This window comes from Rhinolophus sinicus, linkage group LG01 (genome assembly GCF_036562045.2).
Source record: "Rhinolophus sinicus isolate RSC01 linkage group LG01, ASM3656204v1, whole genome shotgun sequence".
Classification (NCBI taxonomy): domain Eukaryota; kingdom Metazoa; phylum Chordata; class Mammalia; order Chiroptera; family Rhinolophidae; genus Rhinolophus; species Rhinolophus sinicus.
The window spans coordinates 87,492,497-87,519,514 of NC_133751.1; the positions used below are offsets into that span (position 1 = coordinate 87,492,497).

A 27,018-nucleotide genomic window follows, 5' to 3' on the forward strand; every position below is an offset into this window, starting at 1 on the left:
CGAGGAAAGTGGCACAGGGTTAAGAAAAGACAGTAGCCATGAATAGAGTGCAAGCGGGGCCAAGGGACCAGTAGCCTCAAGGTCTGGGCTGTGGCACCTAATGGGGCCTACACATTAGCTTTTATTAGTTAGTTGGGGAAGTAAAGGAGATAAAGCTTGTGAATCTCAAGATCTGTGAATTCCATACACCATAATAGGAAACTGATTCAAGCCAATCACCCTTGCCTGCAGGCATCTGGGCCTTAAGTCTCAACTTCCCCAAGGGACAAAACTTTTATGCATATGAATAGATGAAGAGCACAACATTGAATCTCTTCCTTTGCAGGTTTTGGGAAGGAATGCAGCCACAGAGGCTGAGGCTTTCCCTAGCCTGATGGAGGTGGGGGGCTGTGCCCACCTACTTGAACCCCGTGGGTTCTCCAGTTGATCCCCACTCAGCTCTCCCTGTCTTAGGTTGCTTTCCACGTGGAAAGTCATACCCGTCATTGGCTGACCAGCCATCTTTCTGGGACCAAACAGGGAGACATAACTTGCAAACACAAAGGTTTAGCAAAGTCCCTGAAAGGATCTGTCTCACAGACTCTCCTTTCTTTGGGGGCAGGTACGAGGAGACAGACCGGTAGGCTGCTGCATGGAGACAGTGATTAATTTTTTTTGAATAATTGAGGGAAAAGTGATGAAACACGAGATATTCATGAAATGGAAGATTTTTAAGAAAACTGGATAATGGTGTAGAACTACAGGGACTGATAAGAATCTAAATTGGATAGAAAGGCAGAAGTAAATTTAAAAAAAATTGTGTATATAATTTTATTTGAAAATAGTGGGAATTATTGAAGTGTTTTAATCGGGTACTGAGCGAAATCCGATTTGCATTTCAACAAGGTCAATGATAATGTTTTGAATTACTCATTGGGACTCTCATTAGAACAAAACGATTATGATTTGGAGTCAAAATAAAGTTCCAACTGGTTCTCCACTTTAATCATAAAGGAGAACTAAATTGCTGTTTATTATTTAATCTTTTTAATCTATTTTCAGGTTATCCTATTTTATTGGCTTTTTTTTTTTTTTTTTTGACACTCCAATTGCCACATTAACTTGTCTTCAGAAAATAATCTGAAATGATTAGTCATATCCCTTCCCTAACTAACATGAAATAGCACTGGGCCATATATTTCCATACATTTTATGTGTATGGTTTGGATTATTTATTTTCAAAAGAATGTACCATCTTTTATTTTTGTAGTTTTTTTTCATTGTTCACACTGAGATTAGAACATAAAGAGAAAAAATGAAAATGTCAATTACCTAAGTAACTTTTGCGTTAGGATTTTGAACTGGTGACATGACGTGTATGTCTCTCTTGCAACAGAGAAGTGGAAATATTTATAGAATGTTTAACCAAAAAAGAGAAGAAGTCATATTTCTGTATCCTACCACACACCCATTAAAGCAAGACATCTGAAGATATTCGAAGGTCATTCTAAAGATATTTTTGAAAACAGTATAGTGTCACTATATTATTGAAATGGTAAGCAGGGACTGCTACATAATTTATGGGGTTCTCTGCAAAATGAAGATGTGACACTCTTTGCTAAAAAAGAAAGAAAGGAAGGAAGGAAGGAGGGAGGGAGGGAGGGAAGGAGGGAGGGGGGGGAGGGAGAAAGGAAGGAAGGAAGGAAGAAAGAAAGGAGCTTTTCCTGTCTTATACGCATGTTGTCTCTCAACCTGTAATGGTGGTTTATATTTGACATTTAATGTTGTACTCACTAGGGCACAGGGACATTTACTGGGTGAGCACAGACTCTCACAGGCACCTGGCCCTCCCTGAAACTCCCCACCTGGGGCAAGGACATCCTGACCCAAACCTCTCCACACCTGTGCCTACCCTGGGGCCATGGGCTGCAGTGTTCAGTGGGTGAGAGTTGGGGAGTAGGCAGCCAAGAACCTGTCCTGGGATGCAAAGGGGAGGCGAGAGGCTTAATCACACATGAGCTCCAAGCCCCCAGCACATGCTCCGTTATTCCATAGGACTTCACTTACTAAACAACTTGTATGATAAAATGATTAAGAACTTCAAGATGGCCACTGCTGGACATTAAACCCCAAACATGAGGCCCCATTTGGAGTTTGATGTCATGTGAAACTCCACTAATCACTCACTCATGAAGACAGTCCTGATAGTAAGCATTGGATTCTAGCTTCAACTATCAAGTCCACATAAGAACTATACTGCTTGAGTTTATAAATGTAAGCAGACCCTTAGCTATATGAATTTTGATTTAAACTGATTCATATTTATACATTTGTCAAATGTGACTATATTTTAATAGATAGAGTTTGGTGCTTGAGTTTGTAATGTCAGGCTTTGACTATCTATGGTAAGTTCCAGAGTTGTTTCAGTAACTTTATCTCTAGAGCTTCAAATCAGTTTGTAAAATAAGTTGGGAAAATGTACGTATTTTAACCATGTACCCCCCCAACATCTTTATGCTCCCTGGGGGTATCCAAACCTCCTTTAGTAGAAAGTGGTTCAGTTCTTGCCTCCATGAATTACCATGTTCCCAAACTGTCCCTTTCTCCTTTACACACACCCATTAAAAGTCATTAATCTCTGGTTAGGTTCCTATTTACTGCCAACAACCTCATTAAAGACGATTTTCATCACAACTATATTTTAATCATTAATTTGTGAGGATACTAAGAGAAGCACAGAATCTTACAAAATTTAACAATGACCACTCTAAGTTTCCTGGAATATAGATCATGCCTGTGACAGATGAACACTACTAATAATGGTATATAAACAATTTTGGGAAAGGACAATCTGACTTGTGTGTTTCCAATGGCACAAAATTACATGATAGAGAGGCATTGCAGTTTGGTAGTTAATGTTCTAAATCTGGCTCTTCCACTAAATTATCATGCATGTAAACTCTTACTAGAGTTTCCTCTTTTGTAAAAGGTGGCTCTAATTTTCAAGATTTCTTCAAAATTATCTTTAATGGGAAAATGATATTTCTTCTTCATCTTTGGAGAAGCACAAGGTATTTGAATTTAGGGAATCACATAGTGAGTAAAAGGAAAAGCAGCACTCTACTCTCACTGAACGTGTGTGTGTGTGTGTGTGTGTGTGTGTGTGTTGGGATGGGGGTGGAGAACACTTACACATCAGCAATTTTATGACAACATATGTATCTCCTAAAGTTTAATTCAATACTGACACTAAACATCCCTGGGGTTAATGTAGACCCCACAGGTGAAGAACTCAGTTCTGGAAGATTGTCCTTGACTGCAGATGTCAATTGCAAGTTGATGGGTCCCTAGGTTACCTACAAATTCTGTCTGACTTGGCTGTGAATCATAGTATCCCAAACTCCCCTACTCAGGTTTGATCATTTGCTACAATGGAGAGCAGAATTTAGAAGAATTAAATTATAAAGGATATAACTCAGGAACAGCTAGATGGAAGAGATCCATAGGGCAAGGTATGGAGAAAGGGGGACATAGCTTGCGTTCCCTCTCCCAGTTCCCCACCCTCCCAGCATTCCATGTGTTTACCAATCGGAAGTTCTCCAAACCCCATACTTTATGGATTTTTACTATCCCCATACTTTAGGGATATTTTTATCATTACATAGGCATGATTGATTAAGTCATTGGTCATTGGTGATTAACTCAACCTCCAGCCCCTCCTCCCCTGCCAGAGGTCAAGAGTTGGAGGTACAAATGTCAATGTTTTAAACTCCTGGTAACCCTGGCAACTAGCCTTCATCTTGAGGTTATCCAGGAGCCCTCAGGCACCAGTCATCTCTTAGCAAACAAAAAGACACATCATTTCTGGAGATTTCAAGAGTTTAGGAATAGTATGCCAGTAAAGGGGAGGGGAGACAGATACTCTAGTAACTTAGTACCAAGATCATAGGTAGTGGCTGGGTACAAGAAAGACAAAAGCAAACGAGAAGTGTTTGTACAGCTGAGAATATGATGATCTTAGTGTAAGTCTATAGACAGATTCTTAGCCTGGAGTTCATGATTAGATGTAAAATGTGCCCCAATCTCTAAGCAAAGTATTGTGTGTATATCCTGTTTTACATGACTTCCTCAGATTAGCAGGAAAATCTGCAAGCAAAGCATAATTAAAAATACTAATGTCGTCAATGACACCCCGTTTCCCCGAAAATAAGACTTAGCTGTACAATCAGCTGTAATGCGTCTTTTGGAGCAAAAATTAATATAAGACATTGTAGATTATATTATATTATAGTATACTATATTATATATATTATATTATATTATATTATATTATATTATATTATATTATATTATATTATATTATATTATATTATATTATATTGACTGGGTCTTATAGTAAAATAGGACCGGGCATATTATAATCTATTATATCATATTTTATATTATATTGATCGGGTCTTATATTAAGTTTTGCTCCGAAAGACACATTAGAGCTGATTGTCTGGCTAGGTCTTATTTTCAGGGAAACATGGCCCTGACAGGCCTAAGAATGGACATGAGAAAATGCATGTGCTATTTGGTGCTCAGGAGTAGGAAATAGCCTGAAACAAGGGATTCAATTTATAGCAAGATGTACAAAGTTGGTAGGTTTACATTTTCATGGAAACAGATCCAATTAATGGAGTTACTTTGTTGAAGCAAATTAACATGTAACTGATAGAATACGTGCTTCAAATGAGTCTTTATATCCTAAAATCCACCTGTCTTTACATACCCCGCCATGGAGACTTTAGAGTTTATGGAATAAATGACCCTTTGAGACCTCATTTCATAAAGCTTTTCTGATCTCTGGCAGAAGGGTATTAGGGCATGTTCCCAGTTGATAAAATTGCCAACGAGGCAAAGTTTACGTTCAAAAAATTTCCTATTCTCTTGTAATCGTTTGTTTCCCCAACAAATGAAAATGTTTCCACATTCTGATATTCTCTTAATTTGAAAAGATATATATTTCTGATATACTATTTTTACTAGTTAAATATGTTTTCAAATCTTATGCTGTTTTCCAGCAATATTTCATAGTTTAAAGAGTCTACATGACCTTATTATTGTATACCAACTCCAATCTACGTGAAACTGTAGTCCTTAAATTTGCCATGTGTTCATATTATAGGCATCCTCCATCTGTGTAAGGATTTAGTTTAGAAAGACAAAACAAATTATAGTTTTGATAGTATGTGCAGGACACATGATTTTAGGACTTTTAATAATGTACTGACACTGGGCGTTGTTATAACCACTCTTCAGAAGATGAATTAATTTTCTAAATTTTCTGGCATAATAAAATATTGGCTTATTAATCAGATCTATTTTTTAAAAATCAAAACAGAAAATCTTTAGAGAAATATCCTACAAAATTGAGAGCACAAACAGTGGTTAAAAGATAGGCTGTTTGTTTTTCAGTTTGATTAAATTACAAGACTTCTTTCATAATTACACTTTATTTTTATTATGAGAATTTCCTCACTCCTCCCTCCAACATAAGAACGCCGAAAATACAGAAAATGGTCATTATTTGGAAAGATGATTTAATTAACAGGTTTTGAAGGTCTGGGCATAAAATGCTATATTCACTCTCTTGGAGTCATTCTTTAGGTGAACTGACTTGATACCATGTTTCCCCGAAAATAAGACCTATCCCGAAAATAAGACCCACCCTGAAAATAAGCCCCAGTTAAGATCATCAGCCAGATGCACACATTTAGTACATGATGACGATGTTCCAGAAGAAGATGACATGACTGTATTTGAATAAATGTAGATTGCTGGACATGAAAAAATAAGACATCCCCTGAAAATAAGCCTTAATGCATCTTTTGGAGCAAAAATTAATATAAGACCCAGTCTTATTTTCAGGGAAATGCAGTACGTAGTAGGTGTTCAACAGTTCTGGTTTGATTAAATACCATGCAGTGTAGAGTAGCATGAAGTGGCATTTAAAATGCAACCAGGAAACTACTTTTGTCCTTTAATCTCTTTTCTATATACTTTTATTTGCTAGGCTTCACAACATTAGGGGAGAAAAGGTATCCTGAAAGTTCACAAAACAAATAAATTATGGTTTGAAAAAAATTACATCTATGTATTTCCTGGAACTTCTTGTTTTAAAAGGGGTGTGCAGTTGTTTTTAGCATCCTCCCAAGATTGTCATGTAATGAAGGTACCTATCTTGGACTAAAACCACTATGCAATTATTAATTAAGGACCCTCAGACTTAACTCTATCCTTTAGTGAATTATATTAAGTAGAATTTTCAGTATGCCTCTTGATTTAAAAAATGCTGATGAATATTTTGACAGAAAAAACAATTGCCACTATGAAAACATAGAATTAATTTATCTAGGAAGCATGAGTGCCATATGTGTATGTGGTTATAAAGCTGAGTAAGAGTGGGCATTTTGGGTATCACAACAACAAAAAAGATCATGTCTATGAATGTGTTATTTTGAATGTCATCATTTTCTTTCAGATGTGTTGAATTTGATCTTCAAGACAGTATCAAATTTGCTAACATGCATCTCAGGGTTTCTTTTGCTAGGAAAAATGGATTAAAATAAATAAAATGTTACTTAACAAAATAAACCAGATACAAAATCTTGCCTTGTATTTACAGATAAATTTTAATGGAATATTTCATGGTCTAACATAAACATCAGACCCAATGACACTAATTCTTGTACAGCCTTTGGCTTACCCTGTATAACAAAATCTGTTATTTAGACTATAAAATACCTTATGGTAAGTGAACTTCCAAAGACACAAAGAAAATCTTCCATAAATTTAAAAGCTTATCTCAAATTCTTATTGGCATGAGCTTAGGATAGATATATTATTAATTGCATTATCTTAGGTAGTTGAAATATGTAATACTGGTTAGAGTGTGAAAATTAAAAAAAATAGGTTTAGGTATTTTTGCTTGTGTTCATAGTCAACATTAGTAAACAGACATAAGTGAATGTAAAATTACAGAGTTTTGAAATTTTGGCAATCTCAAGCAAATTTCCCTAAGTCAGCAACATTTTTTTAACCCTTAGTCAGCATATTACAAGGTTCATATATTCCAAGGAGTAACAACTAAATGTTGTACAAATAAGATAACATTTGTTTTACTACCGCTTAAATTTTAAAACTTCCATTTTTAAATTTACAAAATGGCATCGTTGAGAAAATCTAAAATGAATGAGTGATGTATGCAGTTCAAAATAGATATGCAAAATTATGTATTTGGCTTAAAGGGATATGTTTTGTAACATCTTTTATAACCTGTCAGTGGGAAAAAAGAAAGTTCCATCTTTCAATGTCTGTTTTCATGCCTAAGAAAATGAACTAAATGAATAGACAATTCAGTAATGTCCAACAGATAACTAAAATTCAAATTTTATTTTTCCATATGTATCAGACAATTTTTTTTTTCTGACAAGACTTTACTGAAAGATGAAGTGCAAATGGGAACCCTGTAAGGATGTTTATAAGAGTTGTACATGACATATTTTAAGCGCCACTAAGTACACATTGAATACTTTGTAAGTATATAGGCATATCAACATGCAAGTGTCATGTACCTAATATTACAATATGCATTTTGTTTTTTTGAAAATGTTAATGATAACAGTAGATTCAATAATTGTGCACTATGCTTGATTTTGGTGGATTTTCCTTACAGCACAGAATTTATTTTTATGCTGTCCTAAATATACCCTTCCAAAAGTTATGAATTTCACATCATATAAATAGAACATTTTATTTTTGAAGCTGCATTACTGGGAACACCTGCATTTCAGGGTAACAATTTTCAGAGATAAGTCTTTAAATTCTTTTTAACATGGCAGACTTGTTCCAATGTTGATTATATTGAAATATTTATGATAAAAATGGAGCTTTCTTGAGGGAATATTTTTTGGTTGAATGAAAAGCTAAACAACCAATTCACAAATATTGATGTGAACTGAATATGAAAAAAAATAGTTTAGTATTCCCAAACTCACACATCCTTGCATTACTACATGACTGCATCATTGAATCTACAATAAGTACAGCAGGTACAGTTGAATAAATTTGTCAAGAGATTAAAATTTTATACATTTATATAAGGAGAAAGAATACTAGTTTTAAAAAATTTCTAAATTATTTTTTCTATTTATGAGAAGAATTCAATACAGTAGAAACAGAGAAAAGCAAAAAAGATAGAGAGATCATTCAGTTTACATTTCATAGTATCTTTTTTTTTTTAACCAACTGGTGACCACTGCTTTCAATCATCACATATTTTATTGCATATTAAGTTTCACTATCAGCAAATATAAAGAGAAGAGTGTCTACTAGTATCATGTACAAGGAAAAGCATCTAAAGAAAGAAAACTTTTGAGGTTTGACAGTACTGTGTGTAAGAGAAGTGTAATGTGGCATTTCATACCGCACTTTAAATCTGAGTAGGAATCACTGCTGTTCTGACCCTGAATGTGGGAAAAGTGCTTAAGTGCTGAGCCCTGGTAGGTTTTTCTTTTGCCCTTGCAATCTTCAAATATCTTTTAACTTTTCTTCTTTTGAAATATACAGCATATTTCCTAGGGGGAAAATAATGTTTTTGTTTTTACATCTTTTTCATATTTGGGCTTATTCTCTCCAAAATAACCATATATCTTGTAACTAGCATACATGTACACGTATATACACGTACACATATACGGAAGAAAATGATAAAGATTAGATCAAATATTATTTGTAACATAACCACACAATATAGAAATATCTTACTTTAACTTTATGCATATAGTATAGATTCAGTCATAATTTGAATATTTTCTGTATTTTTTTCTTCCAAGAGGAAAATTTGCTTTTAAAGTGTCATTTCCTTTTAGAATGATTAAATTACATCACTTGAAAAATTCATATGACGTCTATGCAGACAGAGTGGACATTTTTGGCAATACTTTGCATTCATTATTCAGAGATTATTTGCTAACAAGGAGGCAGTCTTAAATACTTAAATTTTTGTCTTACATAGTTAACACTGCTTGGGAAAACAAATCATATACATAATTTTTACTTAAAAACACAACATCAACTCATAAGAATGTGTTGTATTTTAAATATTAAATAAATAGATTGGATTGCAAAGTGTTGCCATTTAAATTATCTTTTCAAAAAATCAACACAATTGTATTACTATTGCATTGAAATATTAAATAGGCATGAGAAGAACTGTCTTTATAAAGTTATAATATTTTGCCTATAGGAAAAGTTAATGCTACAAAAGGAAAAACAAATGCAGATCCATACTCTGTTGAATACACTAAAGGAAGTCGGCTTTTGAGATTTCCCAGGGGGCGGGGAGCATACTGTTATGATAACCCCAAAAGAGTGCTTCCTGGGATATCTTGTAAATAATTATTTCTTCTATTTATATTGAAGTATCATAGCCCATGTTAAAAGTGAGAGGTAGAAGGATTATTGTAAGTATGCATGGCAGAGAACTTACCAGCTATATCTAACAACTATTGCATTCAATATTCATAATCTCAATACATAAAAATGCTGATGAGTTTAGAACTCATTCTTATATGTTGTCCCCTTTTGCTCTCTTTATAATCTTGCTACTTTCAATCCATTGACTTTGGAAGGGTATAAGTGCAAAGGGCATGCTTGGAGTAGAATAGGGAGAGAAAGGAAAAAAAAAATGAATAGAAAAAGAAAAGATACAAAAATTTTTCAGTAAGATATAGCGACTTTAACTACTAAAGGTAACCTGTGCATTTGATTGAATAAGTTTGTATTTATATTAAAAGTGCCACAATTCATTAAAACATACACACATTTCAAAGGAAGTTTAAGAATTCCAAATTCAATTACATATAAATCAAAGTTTCTTTCTCTCCCATAATGCTAAAAACTAGGGCAAATAATTTTATTATGTCACATTAATGATCAAGTAAGAAAAACTTAATGTGTTACTGAATCAGTTGTATTTTTAATTAATGCTTTAGTATGTGAGAGGTGAAGATTAGCAACCTCTTGGATCTCGTTGAAGAATTCTTTAAAATCCCTTTGCGTTAAGTATCCAGCAATAGAATTGCAGATATTGCACTGAGTATATTTCAATATTGCCAGTGTATATTTCAAAACAAATTCTATTTTCTACACTAAGATTTCCTCTTTCCCAATATTCAAAATGCATATTATAATTACATGGGTTTCGAACATCCATACACAGCAAGTACAAGATACTTACATGTACGTACACTGTAGTTACCTATATTTTGCATAGTTTTTAGTGTGTACTTTGTGCCACTTAATAAAAGCATTACTCAGTAATTCTCATTAAGTGTTTCATTTATCTTAGTTGTCGTTGCCATTTGTTTTTTACTTATTTGTTTGTTTTGTCTTGTATATTCATCACAGATTAAATTTGCAAAGGAGGCTAATATTGGGCATTTTTAGAGGGTTCTAAGTAATTAGCAATATGACCAGGAAGTTGAAGTAAGATATGAGGTTTTGAATTTTCTCCACAATTAAAACCATAATATGCAATTTCTTATTTATCATTCCTTAAATTATCCTTAAGTCCAAAGAAAAAGCAAAAGTATTTCAAATGTTCCCCTTGGTAACACTTTGCAATAAGTGGCACTAAATTACACGATAACTGCTATATTACATGGAAGAACCATCACTGTCAAACCGTTGCTGTACATGTGCCTATATGGAATCTCAATGCTATTACAATCATGAGTACATAATTACAAGTGAGCCTGTCCTTTTAATTGAGATATTTATATTTTTTACAAATAAAAATAAATGAGGTGTTAGCTTCTTTGCCATATTTAGGAAAGTTACTTTTCTTTCTCTATTTGTTATTTTAATTGTGGGGTTTCAATGCAAGATTAAGTATCTTGAATCAATATGAGATCATCCAGTTTCTAGATTAAACTCCAATATCAGGTTCCTTAAACTGCTTCTTGAATTCTCTGGTAAAAGAAAAGAAGTTGAAATCAATCAATCAATCTCTCTCTCACACTTACACATACACACACACAAATACCTTGCTCATGCTCTCTGTGTTTTGCTTTAGCTCTCACAAACTCTCATTGCCTTCCTAATTTTGATAATCATTCTATCTAGGACATTCAAAAATGGAAAAAAAAAATTCTGCTTACACTTTTTGATGGAGGACACTCAATTTACACTGTAAACAGTACACTGGCAGAGAATAGCTACTTTTGGTAAAGAATAATGTTCCATATTGTACTAGGTGTGTGTGTGTGTGTGTGTGTGTGTGTGTGTGTGTGTGTGTGTATGTGTGTGTGTGTGTGTGCACGCTCGCGTGCGCACTCCTTCCACTGAGTTCTGTAGGTACTGTGCTCACTAAGCAGAGACAGAATTTGGCTCTCGGTGCATACAAGTGTACACATTTCAGATAGTTGACATGGTTCCATTACAAATGTATTTCATTTCTTTTCTGATTTTTACGGAAATGGCAGAATTTTTACAATTTATTTCCTTGTTTGGTGGGAATCAAAAAATGTTTAAAGATAGGAAAACGTGACTCTACTCCTATTTTATTTTAGTAACTAAAAATGATACCTAATTCAAATCTATCTATTTTCACTGGCAAAATATTTGCTTATAGCCCACAAATCATAATATACCAGTTAGTGTCTTGTAAACAGTTCTAATTGTGTTATATAGTACTCTGAAGGGTTAAAGAATAAAAAATCTTGAAATGCAACCATTTGGGATTTCTAATTTTACAGTGTTATAAATAATGATTGAGTTATTTAGGCAACAATTTAGCAGTTGGAGCCAAGTATAATATGGACAAAATGAAGAGGGATGTAAATACAGCATCTATGAAGAGTAGCAATTTTGTAAGTGCATCCTGAAATTAGGCTTTAAATAGTAATTGATGATGCAGTTTATACAACTTACTTCTGTAACAAGAACCTTTCCATTTGTACTAACAGGATGAATTTTGCTTTGTGGAGTCTTTCTAAAGATTATGCATTGAAAGATATGAACAGTTTATAAACCTATTCTAGTTTCAATGTGTCTAGTAGCACCTACCTGATTCTCTCAAACTACCATACTATATTAACATATTATTGCATTTTTCCACAGATGGTATGAATTGAACTGTAAAAACAAGCATGCAATCACATCAATGCAGACTTATTTCCTTAAAATGTCATACTGTATATGATTTATTATGTTAACACTCAACCACATCATATTATTTATGTTCTGTATATTCTGAAAAAGTGCTGCTCGACTGACATCGTCCTTTTTTTCTTTTGTAAGGAATCAACAAGATAAATGCTTCAACAATCAAAAAAAATTTAAAATTCTAACACTGTGTTTAAAAGATGTATACTTTTCTGATAAATAATCTACGATACAGCACCCTTGTCTTTCATTTGATATTAACACGCGATGTCGTACTCAACCATTCTCATTTCCCCAAAATAAATTCCAAGATATAATTTTCCAAAACAAAGGCCATCATGCTGTCAGACATCACAAGTATAGCTACCATATTGTTATATTTGTTTTCTTCTTAAAGGTGCAATGCTTGTGAATGGGAAAATAATTTTTATCTAACTGGATTTTTAAATTTTAGCATATAATAAATTTAATGAGAACTAATCTAACAATATTGTATCTCACTAGAAGAAATAATAAGACTTCAGATTGACTCTGTGTCATATTTAAGAATACAGCATTTCTTAATGGTTAACTACACCAAAATTTCAGAAATAATCCAGAGAAAGAGACTTTCACCTTGGAGTTAAAAGCATGGCAGAAATTCTCTATCACTCACTGTTTCATAAGTGTGTACCTCACAAAATGCATAGACAGGAATTGAATATAAAGAATTAGTTCATTTATACAGAAAACATATCTTAAACACTTCTTTTTGGCAAACCAACATAGATAAGCAGCTCTGGAACTGCTAAAATTAAAATTTGTAAATTTTTAGCAAACTAAGAATTTATGTTTAGGTTATTATTCAACTGTGGTTGTAATTTAAAACCTGAGGCTGTGCACTGGTTGTTAGCTTAAAATTACCTTCCCTTATAACATTGTGCTTCCATTGTATAACAAATAAAAACTAACAAGAACTAGAAAAGTTTGTTGTTGAACAGTGCTAGGACATACAGACAAAATACTAATACATGTTATCTACTTATAATATTGGCTTAAGTAATATCTAAAGGGATATAATGGACATTAGAAAATGCTTACTTATGACTGAATTACCTACAGCCAAAAAAGTTAAATATGTATCAAATAATGTTTAATTGGATTTATTATATGCACTATATACAGATACTAAAATGTCTCAAAATTGTGCCCTATGGATACTTCAATTTTGTTTAGGTAGGTGAGTCTTTGAGGAGCAAATAAATTATAGAGTCAAATTAGAGAAATGAATGGAATCTGTGTGATTTCCAAAGCAGTAAAATGTCTGTAACAATTTATTGGTAAACGAAGCTATAATAAGCTAATGGTTGGATCTATATAATTACATAAGATACTGTGACATGATTGCAACTCATACACATGGCTCCTGTATCAAGTACTACATTTTTAAATAGCAAATTGATACAGCTTTACCAGTATATCTCAAACATTGCAGAATCTATACTACAGTGTTTTGAGTTTGTGTTTTCTAGGGCATACGTTTTCAAGCATGTCTTAAAGAGAGACACATAGAAAACATTGTAAACCTCTAATGTCTGATTAAACTTAAGCACATTATCTCTTTAACTAATCCTGTTCTTTGTGAAAGCTGTCCAATGGCAAAATGACAAAGTCTATGTATGATTTAAAAGGGGAAAAATGAGGGGGGAAAACAACAACTCTGCATACATTTTTCAATGTATAAAAACAATTCAATATCATGATCCAAGGAAATGATTAACATTGTTAAGGCTGTATATTCAAGCACTGTATGTTAAAAGAGCAATGGTGTGGGATTTAGGCAGTAAGAAATGTCCTGCATTATGAATGGTACAGTAATTAAAGAATGATGTTTTCGACAGCTGATTGTTGGTATACACTGGCTACTGATAGCAGTACAGTATGGGAGTTAATAAAGGTAGCAGAAGATGGTAGAAATGAATTCTGAAGGATGATAGCCAGTTTTCTCCAGCAGCCAGCCTGGTAAGTAAAACTCAGAATCTTGGCCTGCATTTTAAATGAAATACTCTTTTTTCTCTTCAGCATTGACTTGGCTGCCTTCAGCATTGATAATGGCTGTGTCAGCATCTGGTGCATCTTCAGCTCCTTTAGCTTCATTTGTTAAATACGTTCCTGTTGTATTGGAAGAAAAAGATGTTAGTTCTGTGAGACTGGTAAATAGCCAGCCTTAAAGCTATATTCATTTAGGAAAAAGAAAAACTTATGTCAGTTTTCTTACATGTTAAAACATATTCTGAGGCATCATAAACCACACAATTCACTTTGCTGAAGTTACACAGTTTGTTTCAGTTTTCAGGTAAAAAGCAGATGAAGCTGGGGTCAGATTAACTGGAGGCAACAGCCAAACGGGGATGGGTAATGAGCACTTTGATTTCTTTAATGAGGGATACAGACCATGTGATCCAGACAGCTGTAGCTATCAGGATCCTTTGTTAAGATGTTGCTAATGATCACATCACATGTGTCACCATTCATTTTGGTAATTCCATTTAAAAGTAGATTGTATCAATAGTTTGCTACCTAGCTCATTACAAGAACACACATATTTTCCGTACTAAGATGGCCACATGTGTATCCATAAACCTACAAACAGAACATTGACCAAATGCTTAATGTTATAGTTGAATTTCAGTTCTAGAGATAAATTACGAGCTAATTTCCTTTTTTTTTTCTGAACCAGTGACTCACTCTGTGACCTTTGACAATTATTTTCCTAAGCCAATTTAACTTTAAAGTTGAATAAAATAATCAAGAATTACCTGAAATAATTTAGTATGTCTCTCTCTGTCTCTCTGTCTCTCTTGCATGTGCACACTAAGATATTTCATGGTGAAGCTAGCCTTTAGAATTTTTTGTCGGAGTTAAGAATACTTTATTAATTATAACCTACCTTTATGTCTTGCCAGATATCGACCAAGCAGAAATATAGAACACAGAGTGACAAATACAACTACGGCCACTATTCCTCCTATAAGAGCATGATCAGGTCCAGTCTGGCCAGCCAGAGCATTGGGGTCTAGAAAAGAGAAGAAAATATTGCTTAAGTTAGTGTGTCATTTGGTCATAGAGTTTATATATGCATTAGAAGGAGTTATTTCAAATGAGTACATTTCTATTAAAATAAATTTTCATCCATGTGTATCACACCAATCACCTAGTCAACGCATGTTCATTGTGTATCCATAATGGACAAGATACTTGGGGATAGACTATTTGCCACATCAATCACTGTTGCTACTAAATTTACATTTTAAAGAGAGACTAGATAAACAAATACACATACATAATTTTGCATAGTTTTATGCCTTTCCTTCCTCTTCTCCATCTGAAAATATGTGTATGCACGTTTTAGTGTAAGGAACACAACCATACCATTTTAAAAATAAAATTATGTCACAGGAAAGGCTGGAACTGGAGATGATAAATTGGGATTTATCATTATACATATTATTTAAAGCTATGCATATTGATAAACTTGGGATGAGAGTGAGTCTAGATAGAGAGAAGGAAAGGTCTGAAAACTGAGCCCTGAAAAACTCCCATACTTAAAGTCTAGGAAGAGGAACTGCTTACAGCTGAAGAGACTCAGCAGGAGAGAACAGGGAGGTAGGAAAGGTCCTGGAGAGTACACTACTGTTGATATAAAAAAAAAAAGAATGCATTTTGAGGAGAAGAGGGTGTTGTTAAAAACTGTGTTAAGTGTTATTGAGAGGAGGTGAAAAATGAATACTCAAAATTGAGGATAAAGTACCTGTTGAACTTGTAGTGTCAAAGGAAGTGGTTGGAAAGATATAGATTAATAATATACTTTTACTTTCTGCCATTAGTAAGATATTACAGGAAAGACATGAGCCCAGTAAAATATAGAATTTTTAGGCAGAAATGGAAAAGATCAAAAGAAAGCCCAGACATTTGGGTCTTCAAAAGCTTGGAAAATCAATTACTCATAGAAGTTGCATAGTAAGGGATAAAAGCGAGGGAAGCTTTGAGCAACAATATCCACCAGCCCTATAGCAAAGATCAGATTGCATGTACTGCCTACCCTCCCAAGCCTGTAGACCGCCTCATAGCAGCTGCTTATATTCTAAGAGAGCGATTTAGAGGGGAAAAGTGAAGCAATAAGTGAGGCTTGGCAGTTATGCCTCCAAAAGATCTTGGATTATGGCTGTAGGTACATGAATATGACACATAGATTAGGAGTCTACTGTGTTTTTTATAGAACTATTATGCCAAAGAAACATATGTCTAGATAGAAAGGAAAAAAAAAAAGTCTATTTCAAGCTTCAATCTGGACCCTCCCAAAATTGGTGAAAGAAAGAAGTGGACTATAAAAGCTGTGCAGTCACCATGGAGGATATATTCCTGAACACTCACTTCAGATGTGGCATGGAGTATGACTGACAAGGTTGAATTTCCCACAGGGTAGAATTGGGGAAGTGAAAAGAAAAGAAAAAAATGAACACAAGAGCATCCAGTTTCTGCAAGAACTACAGCTATTGCTAAGGCACAGGGATGTTTTAACGCCAGTCCCCTATGTTCCCATAATTGCTATGGATCAGTGACAACTCAGTGTCTGCCATTCTTCCTTTATTTCTAAATGAGAGCATTTGTAAAAAGCAGCGCTACTCCTAGCTCTGTTCTATCATTGTACTTTGTATATAAGTGGAGAAGATCATTGATAACTTGTCTTTTGGTTCATTTGTCCCTTAACTATGCATCCAGATATGAAGAAGAGGATTGCACATATCTATGGTCTTGGTCTTTGGGTTGAATGTATTTGCTTGGTAGGTCTTTAGGTTATCTCTTTGGAGGGGGAATGGCAGTGGTTTGTGTGAGGGAAACGAGAAGAAAAACATATTTGGTGATCAGAAGGGTATATTGGGGTACAGATTTCTACATGATAATAAACATGTTTCCTTTTCTTTCAGTGTACAGAGCTAAGCATTTTCCAGCATCACTTGCAGTTCAATGTAACCATGTGATTTGTGTTCTAGGCAATTGAAGAAAGGCCCAGCCAATAAATACTCCCACATGTAACCCCGTAGGGTGACTTCAGGAGACACAAGTTGAAATGAGAGAGATTCAATAATAAGTAAGGTTATGGGTCACTAAATCTTCACCTGGAAGAAAATTGCCCAACTAAGTATACATGCATCAAACTGCTTGAGGGAGAAAAAAAAAAAATTTCAAAACACTGAGCATTAAAAAGTTAATCTATTACAGCAGGTATTGTTAGTTTAGCTTTCTATTATATATTACTTGTATTTCCTTTAATTTCTGGCATTGGCTGTAAATCTCAAAACAAAACAAAACAAAAAGAGCAAAACATAAACATGGCCATGCCTCTAAATTCCTTGTTTCTATTCCTTGCTTAGATACTTTAGAAATCAGTTTCAAATCACACCTCTTGCTGAAGTCCCCAATTATACCGTGTTTCCCCGAAAATAAGACCTAACCAGAAAACAAGCCCTAGCATGATTTTTCAGGACAACATACCCTGAACATAAGCCTTAATGTGTCTTTTGGAGCAAAACTTAATATAAGACCTGGTCTTATTTTCAGGGAAACATGGTATCCATTTTACTTGCTGAATATCTCTTAGAACTGAGCATTCTTTTGGGGAACTGAGAAGTCATTCTTCTTTACAAGTCTCTGTACCTTTCTTATTTCCTGAAGGTAAATTCTGATAAGTGGTATTGCTGGGTCAAATGGTATAAAATTTTTAAATCATTTGGTAAATATTGCCAAATTATATTGCAGAAAGATTGTACAAATTCACTCTCCACCAGCTGCACCTGAGTGACATTTTTTCCCATATAGTACTCACATCAGATACTATAATTTTAAAAAATTGTCAATATAATATTGAAACGTATTAAGTATTTTGTACTTATTAAATTATAAGTTAACATAAATGTGTCTAAATACTTTGTCCATATTAATTCATTAATTTTGAAATGTTTGTTCATGCAGTGTGACCATTTTTCCATTCAAATTTCTGTTTTAACAGCTCTCTCCATAAAAAAGATGAACATTTTTAGCAATTTCTTTTTATTTATTCTTCATTTGTGGTCTTTTCAGCCATAGAGAAATATTACAAGTTTATGTAATCAAATTTATCACATTTTTGTGTTATGTTTGACTTGTGAGTCATAATTTCAAATGCTTTTGGCATGATACGATTATATACATATAGATTTATATTGTCATTTAACACTTATATAATCATATTTTATTCCATCTAAAATGTATCTTGGTCTATAATTTGAGACTAACGTATAAAATATAACTTTAATTCTGATTTGATAGTTGGCCCTACATCATTGTTTTCATCACTAATTTTCGTCACCATAAACTAAATGCCTACATATTTTTTATGTTTCTGCATTTTCTAGTCTATTCTATGTGAGGGATTTGTGTATGCAATTCTACATTAGTATTGTAGTTTAAAAAATCATTTTAATGCTTTGGAGGATTAGTCTTAAGTCAGGTTCAGAATAATTTTGCAAGAAACTATATAATAAATTGTTTATTGGAATTTTTACTAATTTATACAGAGATTTTTTTTTATATACAGTGCATTTTCCATGAGCATAGCATGACTCTTCCATTATCCAAATCTTTAACGTCTTTTAGTAAGTTGTGTAGTTTTGGGATATATGACCGCATGTTTTCATTGATGTTATTTCCCTTTTCTAAACAACATTTTAAATATTTAATATTTTGAAACATTTTAATATTGTTTTAAAATGTATTTCTTATTAAACTGTATTCCTTCTTTCTTTTGTTTATTTCCACTCTTTTGTGTCCATTGATACTTTATTTTCTAAAGCATTATGTCTAGTATTTGTTAAGATTGTATTAGTCATTTTTATTTCTTGACCATCAGACTTAATTTTCCTACTAGTTTAACTAGGGTTTTAATTATTCTCTTAAGGTTTTTCTTTCTATTACTGAGACAAATATTATATTTTCTTTTTTTACTACTGCACTAGTTAGTGCTTTGTGGACAATGTCAATAGTATCCTGATGTTGATGATCTCAGAATTGCGTCAAAACTCTAAACGGGCTAGCCACAATCCTCCTTTGGACAGTGTCACTTTATTCACCTCAATATCTAGAGTTACTTTTGTACTTCCTATTTATCTAAAATTTGATAGTAAAGATATCATCGCATGATGTATGTAGCATATCTTGTCAAAAGAAAATGTCATGAGAGGAACATCCTTGAGCCTTGAATATCTAAGTATTATTTTGTAGCAACTAAACACTCAACTGGCTAAAAAATCTCTAATTTTCATTTTTTTGACTTAATAATTCAGAACAGTTTGTCAGTATCTTGACTATTTGTTTTGCCTCACCCCCCAAATAAATCTGATATTCAGGGTTTTGAGTTTCCATTCTTTTTTTAGTGACCTGTTTTTCTGCATGATTGCTATCAGATTTCATTTTTTCTTCCACTATATTTTGATATTTTACCCAAGTTATTATTATTATTATTTTTATTTTGGCTCTAGTCTGAATTTTGCTTCATTTGCAAACTTTTTTTTAAAATTAAAATCAGATTAGTTCATTTACTTTTGGCTTGTGAATTTTTTTTCTACTCTACTTTTAACAGTTATTATTTCTATTTTCTTCCTTGGAAAATCCAATTATGCACTGGTAGAAACTCCATGTTTTACACCCTTTCTTCTATCCCATTTTTATAACAATTTTAGTAATTTACATTTTGTTGTAGTTATATTTTCCATGTTTATCTTTTGTTTAGTTGATTTCATTTTATGTCATTTCTTATTTCTTCCAAAAAAATTTGTTATCTATTGTGACTTTTGTTTAATTACACTCTCTATTTAATAGCACCTTGTACTTAGATGTTTTAAACAGTTTCATAATATTGCAATAAAAAGTAGTAGCTTTTTATTATTTTCTTCACTTTAGTATAATATAATAATTCCATTTAAATATCTGGGAAAATGTTTTTCCTTGGTGTGTGTGCATACACTCTTTCTCTTCTTTTACTGCAAATATTTTTCATTGGATGCAAATTGAAATTTTTATTTTGTTAAAAAATCCTTGCATTTTCCTTACTTATTTTCATTCTTATTATTCAGTGTGATTTTTTTGATATTTTCAAAGATTTTCTGTTCTGATACTGGTGTTCATTCCTGCTCAGCTGTAATGCTGCAGATCAATCCACCTGCAAAACCTATCTTTGTGAATAAAATATGGATGATGTGACATCTGTACATAGTGGACGGACTCGAGAAAGAGACTTTGGATGTAAATCATTATTGATGAGAAATTTCATTGATTTATTTCATGTACTTTTGCCTATAATCTTCATAATAGACTTTCAGATAGCCCCTTTTTGTGCATTAAGAAAATTTGATCTGTTAGAATTTGTTTGAGATCAATTCACCTTATTCCAGATACATTTCTAGATATATAATGACTTCCATAGAAAATAATCTTATTAACACATATATTTAAAAAGAAACTAACATTGTTGGTTATGCTTTTTATTCCCCCCCCCCATAACTGTCAGAACTAAAAGTCTGTCCTTCATTTCTATTTTTAGCAATTAAAACAAGTGATTGGGATTGAGAATCAGATAAGTATCATCTCAACAATGCAGAGATAATACATAATTTAAATGTCTAAGTTCCAGTGGGAATCTCTCATATATCCTTTGTCTCATACCTCTCTTACTGTCATAGAATAAAAAGGTTAAGTACAACCTTCTGAAGTTTCTTTACAGATAGCTGAGTCTACATTTTTATTCAGATAAATACATCATGTATCTTTAAAGACTATTATTTATTCTCAAGCATTAGCCCACGATTTTCAGGAGTTAGCCTGTTAACATTGGAGTGAATAAATTCCAATTGATTTTGTAATATATTAGCAGTGTCTTTTACTTAACAATGCACAAAACCCAAACAGTATTATAGAATTAATCTTTCTGAGCTTAAATTAATATCCTTCAGTCAGGATTGTTGAACTCTTAACAAAAGACTCCAAAGAGAAAAAAAAAAAATCAAATAATAATATTTACAATTCGTAATTTCTAATATTTACAAGAGTACAGGATAATCTTAAAGTATAATTTTATTTAAATTTTTAATATGGAGAAATACTAAATTACATAAATCTACCTCTGAAATCTGCTGGGGATATCTATCATCAAGTATCTGCTCTATCATTTTCCCCCCCTTAAAATAATAAGTACAAATTCTAAAGAAAGATCTGACTTTCTAAGATCAAAGCATGCAGAAATTGTAAATGTTACATAGTTTTTAATTCAAGTATTAGAATTGTTTTACAACACATATTTTTATTAAGTTACTATATCTGATTTCCAGTTTGAATAAAACAGTAGGCAAGAATGAATTTAAAATCATTGTATGTAAATGTTTTGAAATTAAGTTCCAAGGCCATTCTAAAATAAATAATTATCATCATATATTTAAATAACTACGTTTTCAAAGCCAATTTTGGATTAATAATTTTCTGAAAAAATGATAAATGTATGCTTGAGACCTATATAATTTTACTAACCAATGTCACCCTAATAAATTTAATAAAAACTATCTAAATAAAATTATAAAACTCTAAGGACATGGATTATAATAGGCATATTAATTCATTTATTTGTGAGTTTGATGAAAACCTCTGTTTTCTTATTAAAATCTAAAGAAACTGTCTATAAAATAGTTTAAATGTCAGGGTTCAGACTATGGGCTTATTATCAATAGTTTTATCAATTTAGAAAAAATAAGGAGTAGTGAAATAAATAGTAGATTAGAAACTTGCTATTACATCCTTAGGTTAAAGTTAAGTTGAGAGAAATCTTTGATAAATCTGGGGATATAATTCAGTGACAATATTGAAAAATAGAAAAGGAAAAGCTGGAATGAATAGAAGAATTAGTGAAGAGAAGCAAATGTCTCTTATGCAAAAATCACCAAATATGGTTTTCTAGTAACAATCATCAGAGTTATGGAACAAGAGTTAATGAATCGAGAGCAGAACAGAGTAAATTTGGACAAAATATGATATGCATACTGGAGTGTATAAGAGCCACTGCAACAATAAAACCACTTATACTGATAGTCCTTACCCAGTTTGGAGTTCATGGTTTTTGTTTTCTTTTATGGAAGTGATTGAAAATTCTTGGAGAAATTTCAGTTTAACAATAAAAATGGTTAAAAAATATGAAGTGAAACTCAGACAAACAAGTGTATAACTGGGATTATCACCTTTAGAAACAGACATAGAGATTTTTCAAGTTTAGTTTCCCTATATAAGTGATTCTGCAGCACAATCAAGTGATATTTAGCATTTCTAGTTAACATCCTATCTCTTTGCTGGGAATGTACTTGTACAGCATATTTAAGACTTTAGAAAGTAGAATTTTCATTTAAAAAAAACTGCTGTGGACTAAAGTATGTCCCCCTCAAAATTCATATGTTGAAGCTCTAACCCCTAATGTGATGGTATTTGAAGATGAGACTTTTGAGACAAAACTAGATTTAAATGAGGTAATGATGGCATGACCTTCATGATGAGATTAGTACCTTATGAGAAAAAAAATATCAGAAAGCTCTCTCTCTCTCTCTGCCATGTGAGGACACAGTTTAAAGGCAGCTGTCTGCAGGACAGGAAGAGGGCTTTCGCCAGAACTCGACCATGCTGGTATCGTCATGTTGGTCTTCTAACCTCCAGAACTGAGATAAATAGTAAATTTCTATTGTTTAGGTCACTCAATCTGTTGTATTTTGCAGCCTGAGCTGACTAATACATAAACTACAGAATGATCTTTTTAATGTATTGTCTCACCTGAGTTATGTGAAAATTTAAGGCAATGGAAAACAGATTTTGGGAAGTGGATAATCCATACTCATCCCCAGCCAATGATCTGTAGACAAATAGAACACCCGAGACTGCACAGATGAATTCCTTTTAGTGAGTACCTGTAATTGAGTTGTGCATTGTATTAGGTGCTGTAGTGAGTTACACTGCAAACCCCTGGCCTCCATCTACCCACACACTAGGGTTTCATAGTAGTTAAGATGTAATGATTGATGTCAAGAGCATCCGATGAAATCAGCCTTGGGATGAAACTATGTTGTGCTATTTAGGCAAATAGAAGGAAACAGTGGAATGAAGCAGAAAGGACAGTGCAAGTTTTTAAAGTGGAAGAAATTGCTCACAAAATCCTGGATTTAAAAATTGTTTAGACCAAACTTTAAACCATTTAGTACTATCATTTTCACTTTGGGCAAGTTTCTTAACCTTCTCATCTTTACACTGTGAATACTTCTTATTTCTCACGGTAGTAAAGGACTAAATGTGTTACTATACAAAAAGGGCTTAGAAGAATACGCAACACAATGTAATGTAAGCATTGTGTAAATGTTAGTTATATGGGGGAGAAAGATGGAAAGTACAAACTGCTGTGCAGAAAATTATAGGTTCCTTTTTAAGTTTTTAAAAGACTCTGTCGGAACGTTATGTGGTAACTGTGCACCATTCTAAGTGCCTTAATATTTGAGAGATGGGAGGAAATTTTACAAAGAAAGATTCATATTAACATGAGATTGGATAAAATTAATCTGGTGGGAGTCTGATGGATGAGGATTAAATTAGAAAAATTTATTGTGTATTTAAGCAGTGCCAGCTTCTGTATCGTATATTGCTTATTTTATTCAAGTCGTGTAAAGTATTGACTCAAAAATCATAGTTATTATTAATATAGAGATTGATAATTTCTGATAAACAGCTTGTCCAAGCAAGTTTTTGAAATAATTTTTGAAAAGCTTTAAAAATAATTATGAAAGTCAGTCTTTAGGATATGTCAGATGATTCCTATTTGGAGAATAAGAGTTTGTTGAGGTAATTTCTAGTGATTAATCTTTTCACCTAATTGTATTATCTTTTCTTCTACCATGAAGACAAACTCAATGCCCATCTGTGCTAAATGAGGCCCTGTTCATGCTATGTCTTCATCCTGTAAGACTTTCTTCTTTACCTCTGTGTATGCGAAGGGCACGCAACAGTGATCAGTCTCTGCGTGTCATTTAACCCTGAATTAATTCAGTCAGAAGATTTTTCTCTTGAATTAATTCACTCGCTTTAGTTTTAGTTTCCCCTACAGATATAAGTTTTCGTGAAGACAAAAGCTGTGTCCTATACTTGTGGTAGAGCTGTAGCAGCCCTTTTACTCAGTTCTTAGAATCAAGCAAATTGAGTGAGTGAATGGAAGATATTTACTTTTATACTGAATTGCAGAGAGAACTTGGAAATTTTGATACCAATTTGCTGTGCTAAGCAATGGATTGCTGCTCCTTCATGGTATTAAATTATGTGTTTAAATATAATCAGACTGCTCCTATCTAAATATTTTAGAAATTAGTGCTAAGTAAAAAGGACTCATCCAGATTTGTACTTAATGCTTTAGATAATTTGATCCTAACATTAAATTTGAATTTTTTCTATGTACTTACGAGCCTCCTTTTTTTTTTCTCTTTAAATAGAGTAATGCTTCAGAAAGAAGGTCACTATAGTAAAACATTAGAAATAGTTATACATAATTTATGGAGGAAAAATATACTGTTCTTTGGCAGTATATGACATTAGCAAAGTCCCTAGAGAGAAATACATCACAGCATTCACTTAAGGGTCATCTATTATCTTCTAATTTTTTGGACAATTACTGTTTCTCACAAAAATACTTAAGAATAATCTCTAAAGGATAGAAAACATGAAAATATATTGTTCTTTGTGTGTGTGTACAGTGATTTATGAATAATTTCAACTATAAACAATGTGTACAGGGACTTTAAATCTATGGGTTCTAAATTAAGGCTACGTCATACAACAGGTTTTCAATAATAGGAGGAAAGAAGCTCAGCAAGCACAACACTTAGCCTTTCCTCTCAAAAGTGTGTTTATTGTACCCTACATTTGTTTCCACATCAAGCTGATAAACAACAAATGCCACCATAAGTTTCTATGTATAATAGCACATAGACGTCCTAGTCAGAGATTTTGACAATAATTATAAAATCACTGTTCTGTTTATTTGTTTTGTTTTGAAATTAATGTTTCAAGGTTGTTTAACTTAGAGAGATAATCAATTTATAAAACGTTCCAGCGGTGTAGAATGATTGTCAGAGATACAAAAGTGAAGTGATGCTGCATCTCATACTAATTTCATGCACTGGGCAACAGATTCCTTCTGAGAATTGTCCCCTCTCAAGATCTGTTTATACTTTTCATGACTCATAGGTTTTCTAATTATATTACAATTGATTTTATGAACTTGTATTATAAATAATTAATAATGTGCTGGGCCCAAAGAAAAAATGATAACAAACGTTCTTATTTTGGGGTAAAGTAAGTTCTAGCATAATTCTCTCCATGTCACTGCTCTTTCTCTGGTGAACTCAAGATAGTTTTTCCTTGACTACTTCAAATGAGGACATTTTTCAGCTCTGAGGAAGTTCAACAATCGAGAAAGAACTCTCAACAAGCAGAGTGAGGTATGTGTTAGGATCAAGAACCCTTCACAAAATGTTTAATCTCCTTTAGCACCAAAAGGAGGGGAGGACCAGCTAGAAGAAGATTAACAGGAGGAAGGTGAAGGATGTTAGTGGTTTTTAAGGTTATCTCTGTGACCAAAGGAAATCAAGGCAAATTTTTGAGTTAGCATGGTGTTATTTGCTGTTTGGAAAAGTCAGTTAAATTATTCATTAGGCATATGTCATAGAGTATAATTTTCCTGCATTAAACAGTAGTCTCTCTAATATCAGAAAATGTCTGAAATAATATCACACTCAGAACTGTTAAGACCCAAGTACTAGTTTTGGTTTGACCTTCTTAGAGTTTCAGTTTTCTACACTTGTAAATAAGGAGACATGTGTTCCTCAACAAAAGTTATTGTTGAAATCAGTTTATATGGAATCTGTGCACATAAGTCACATCTAATAGGTACTCAAAGAATATAATGTGAATCAAATAATGAGCTGTTTAAGGCTAGAGACTGTAAAAACAAACTTGTATTTTGTAGTTTTTTGTTATTTTCATGAAAAATATACACAAATTCATTCTACAGTGTGCAATTTCATTTACATTTATGTGAGCTGTAGAAGCTACTATTTTTTTTTTTTTTTATTTTGTTGCCTCATGTCTTTCTAACTAGGAACTGTTCTACCTTCAGTGTCAACAATACCTAAATCTTTGCACATCACTGGTCTCAGCCTACACACATAAAATGAATAAATGGAAACAACCATTAAAACGGGAAGACAAATGACTAGTATATGACATTGCCATATGTCTGTTTTGGCAATGTGCTCGGTGGAAATCTAAAAAAGATGAATTAAAGTATTTTTAAGCAGACTAGAGGTTACATAAATCATATGCAATGATTTCTGCAGGAGAGTGAAATCTAGATTTAAGCACATTTCTTTTTAAACTAAACAAAAAAAAAAAGGTGACCTGATAATAATTAAATTAAACATACTTTTAGAGGAAACAACAATAATAGGACAGATATATGTTCAAAGTACTTAGAAAACATAAAGAATAAATGTTTGACAAAAGAATGTTTATAACACTCAACATCATCCTATTAATAAAAAGTTTATTCCGTACCAATTGTTTATGATGTCTGTCCATATGCAGAGATGATTGTGATGAAGAATAAACATTTTAAATCACCTATAGAAACATGTTTATTTTTTACTGGCCAATACACTAACAACACAATATCACTGCTGCTAC

At 32.8% G+C, this 27,018-nt stretch overlaps 1 protein-coding gene across 3 annotated transcripts in view; it reads right to left on the reverse strand.

Moving 5' to 3' along the window:
- Positions 1-6,632: 6,632 nt before the first annotated feature.
- Positions 6,633-27,018, reverse strand: part of CADM2 (cell adhesion molecule 2) — a 1,065,284-nt gene continuing 1,044,898 nt past the window's right edge. For all 3 annotated transcript variants that reach the window (XM_074333327.1, XM_074333317.1, XM_019745437.2), the window contains 2 exons: positions 15,122-15,247; positions 6,633-14,343 (listed from right to left, as the gene is read on the reverse strand). In XM_074333327.1, coding sequence (XP_074189428.1) covers positions 14,225-14,343; positions 15,122-15,247 — 245 coding nt within the window. In that variant the 3' untranslated portion in view covers positions 6,633-14,224. The remainder of the gene's footprint in view (positions 14,344-15,121; positions 15,248-27,018) is intronic.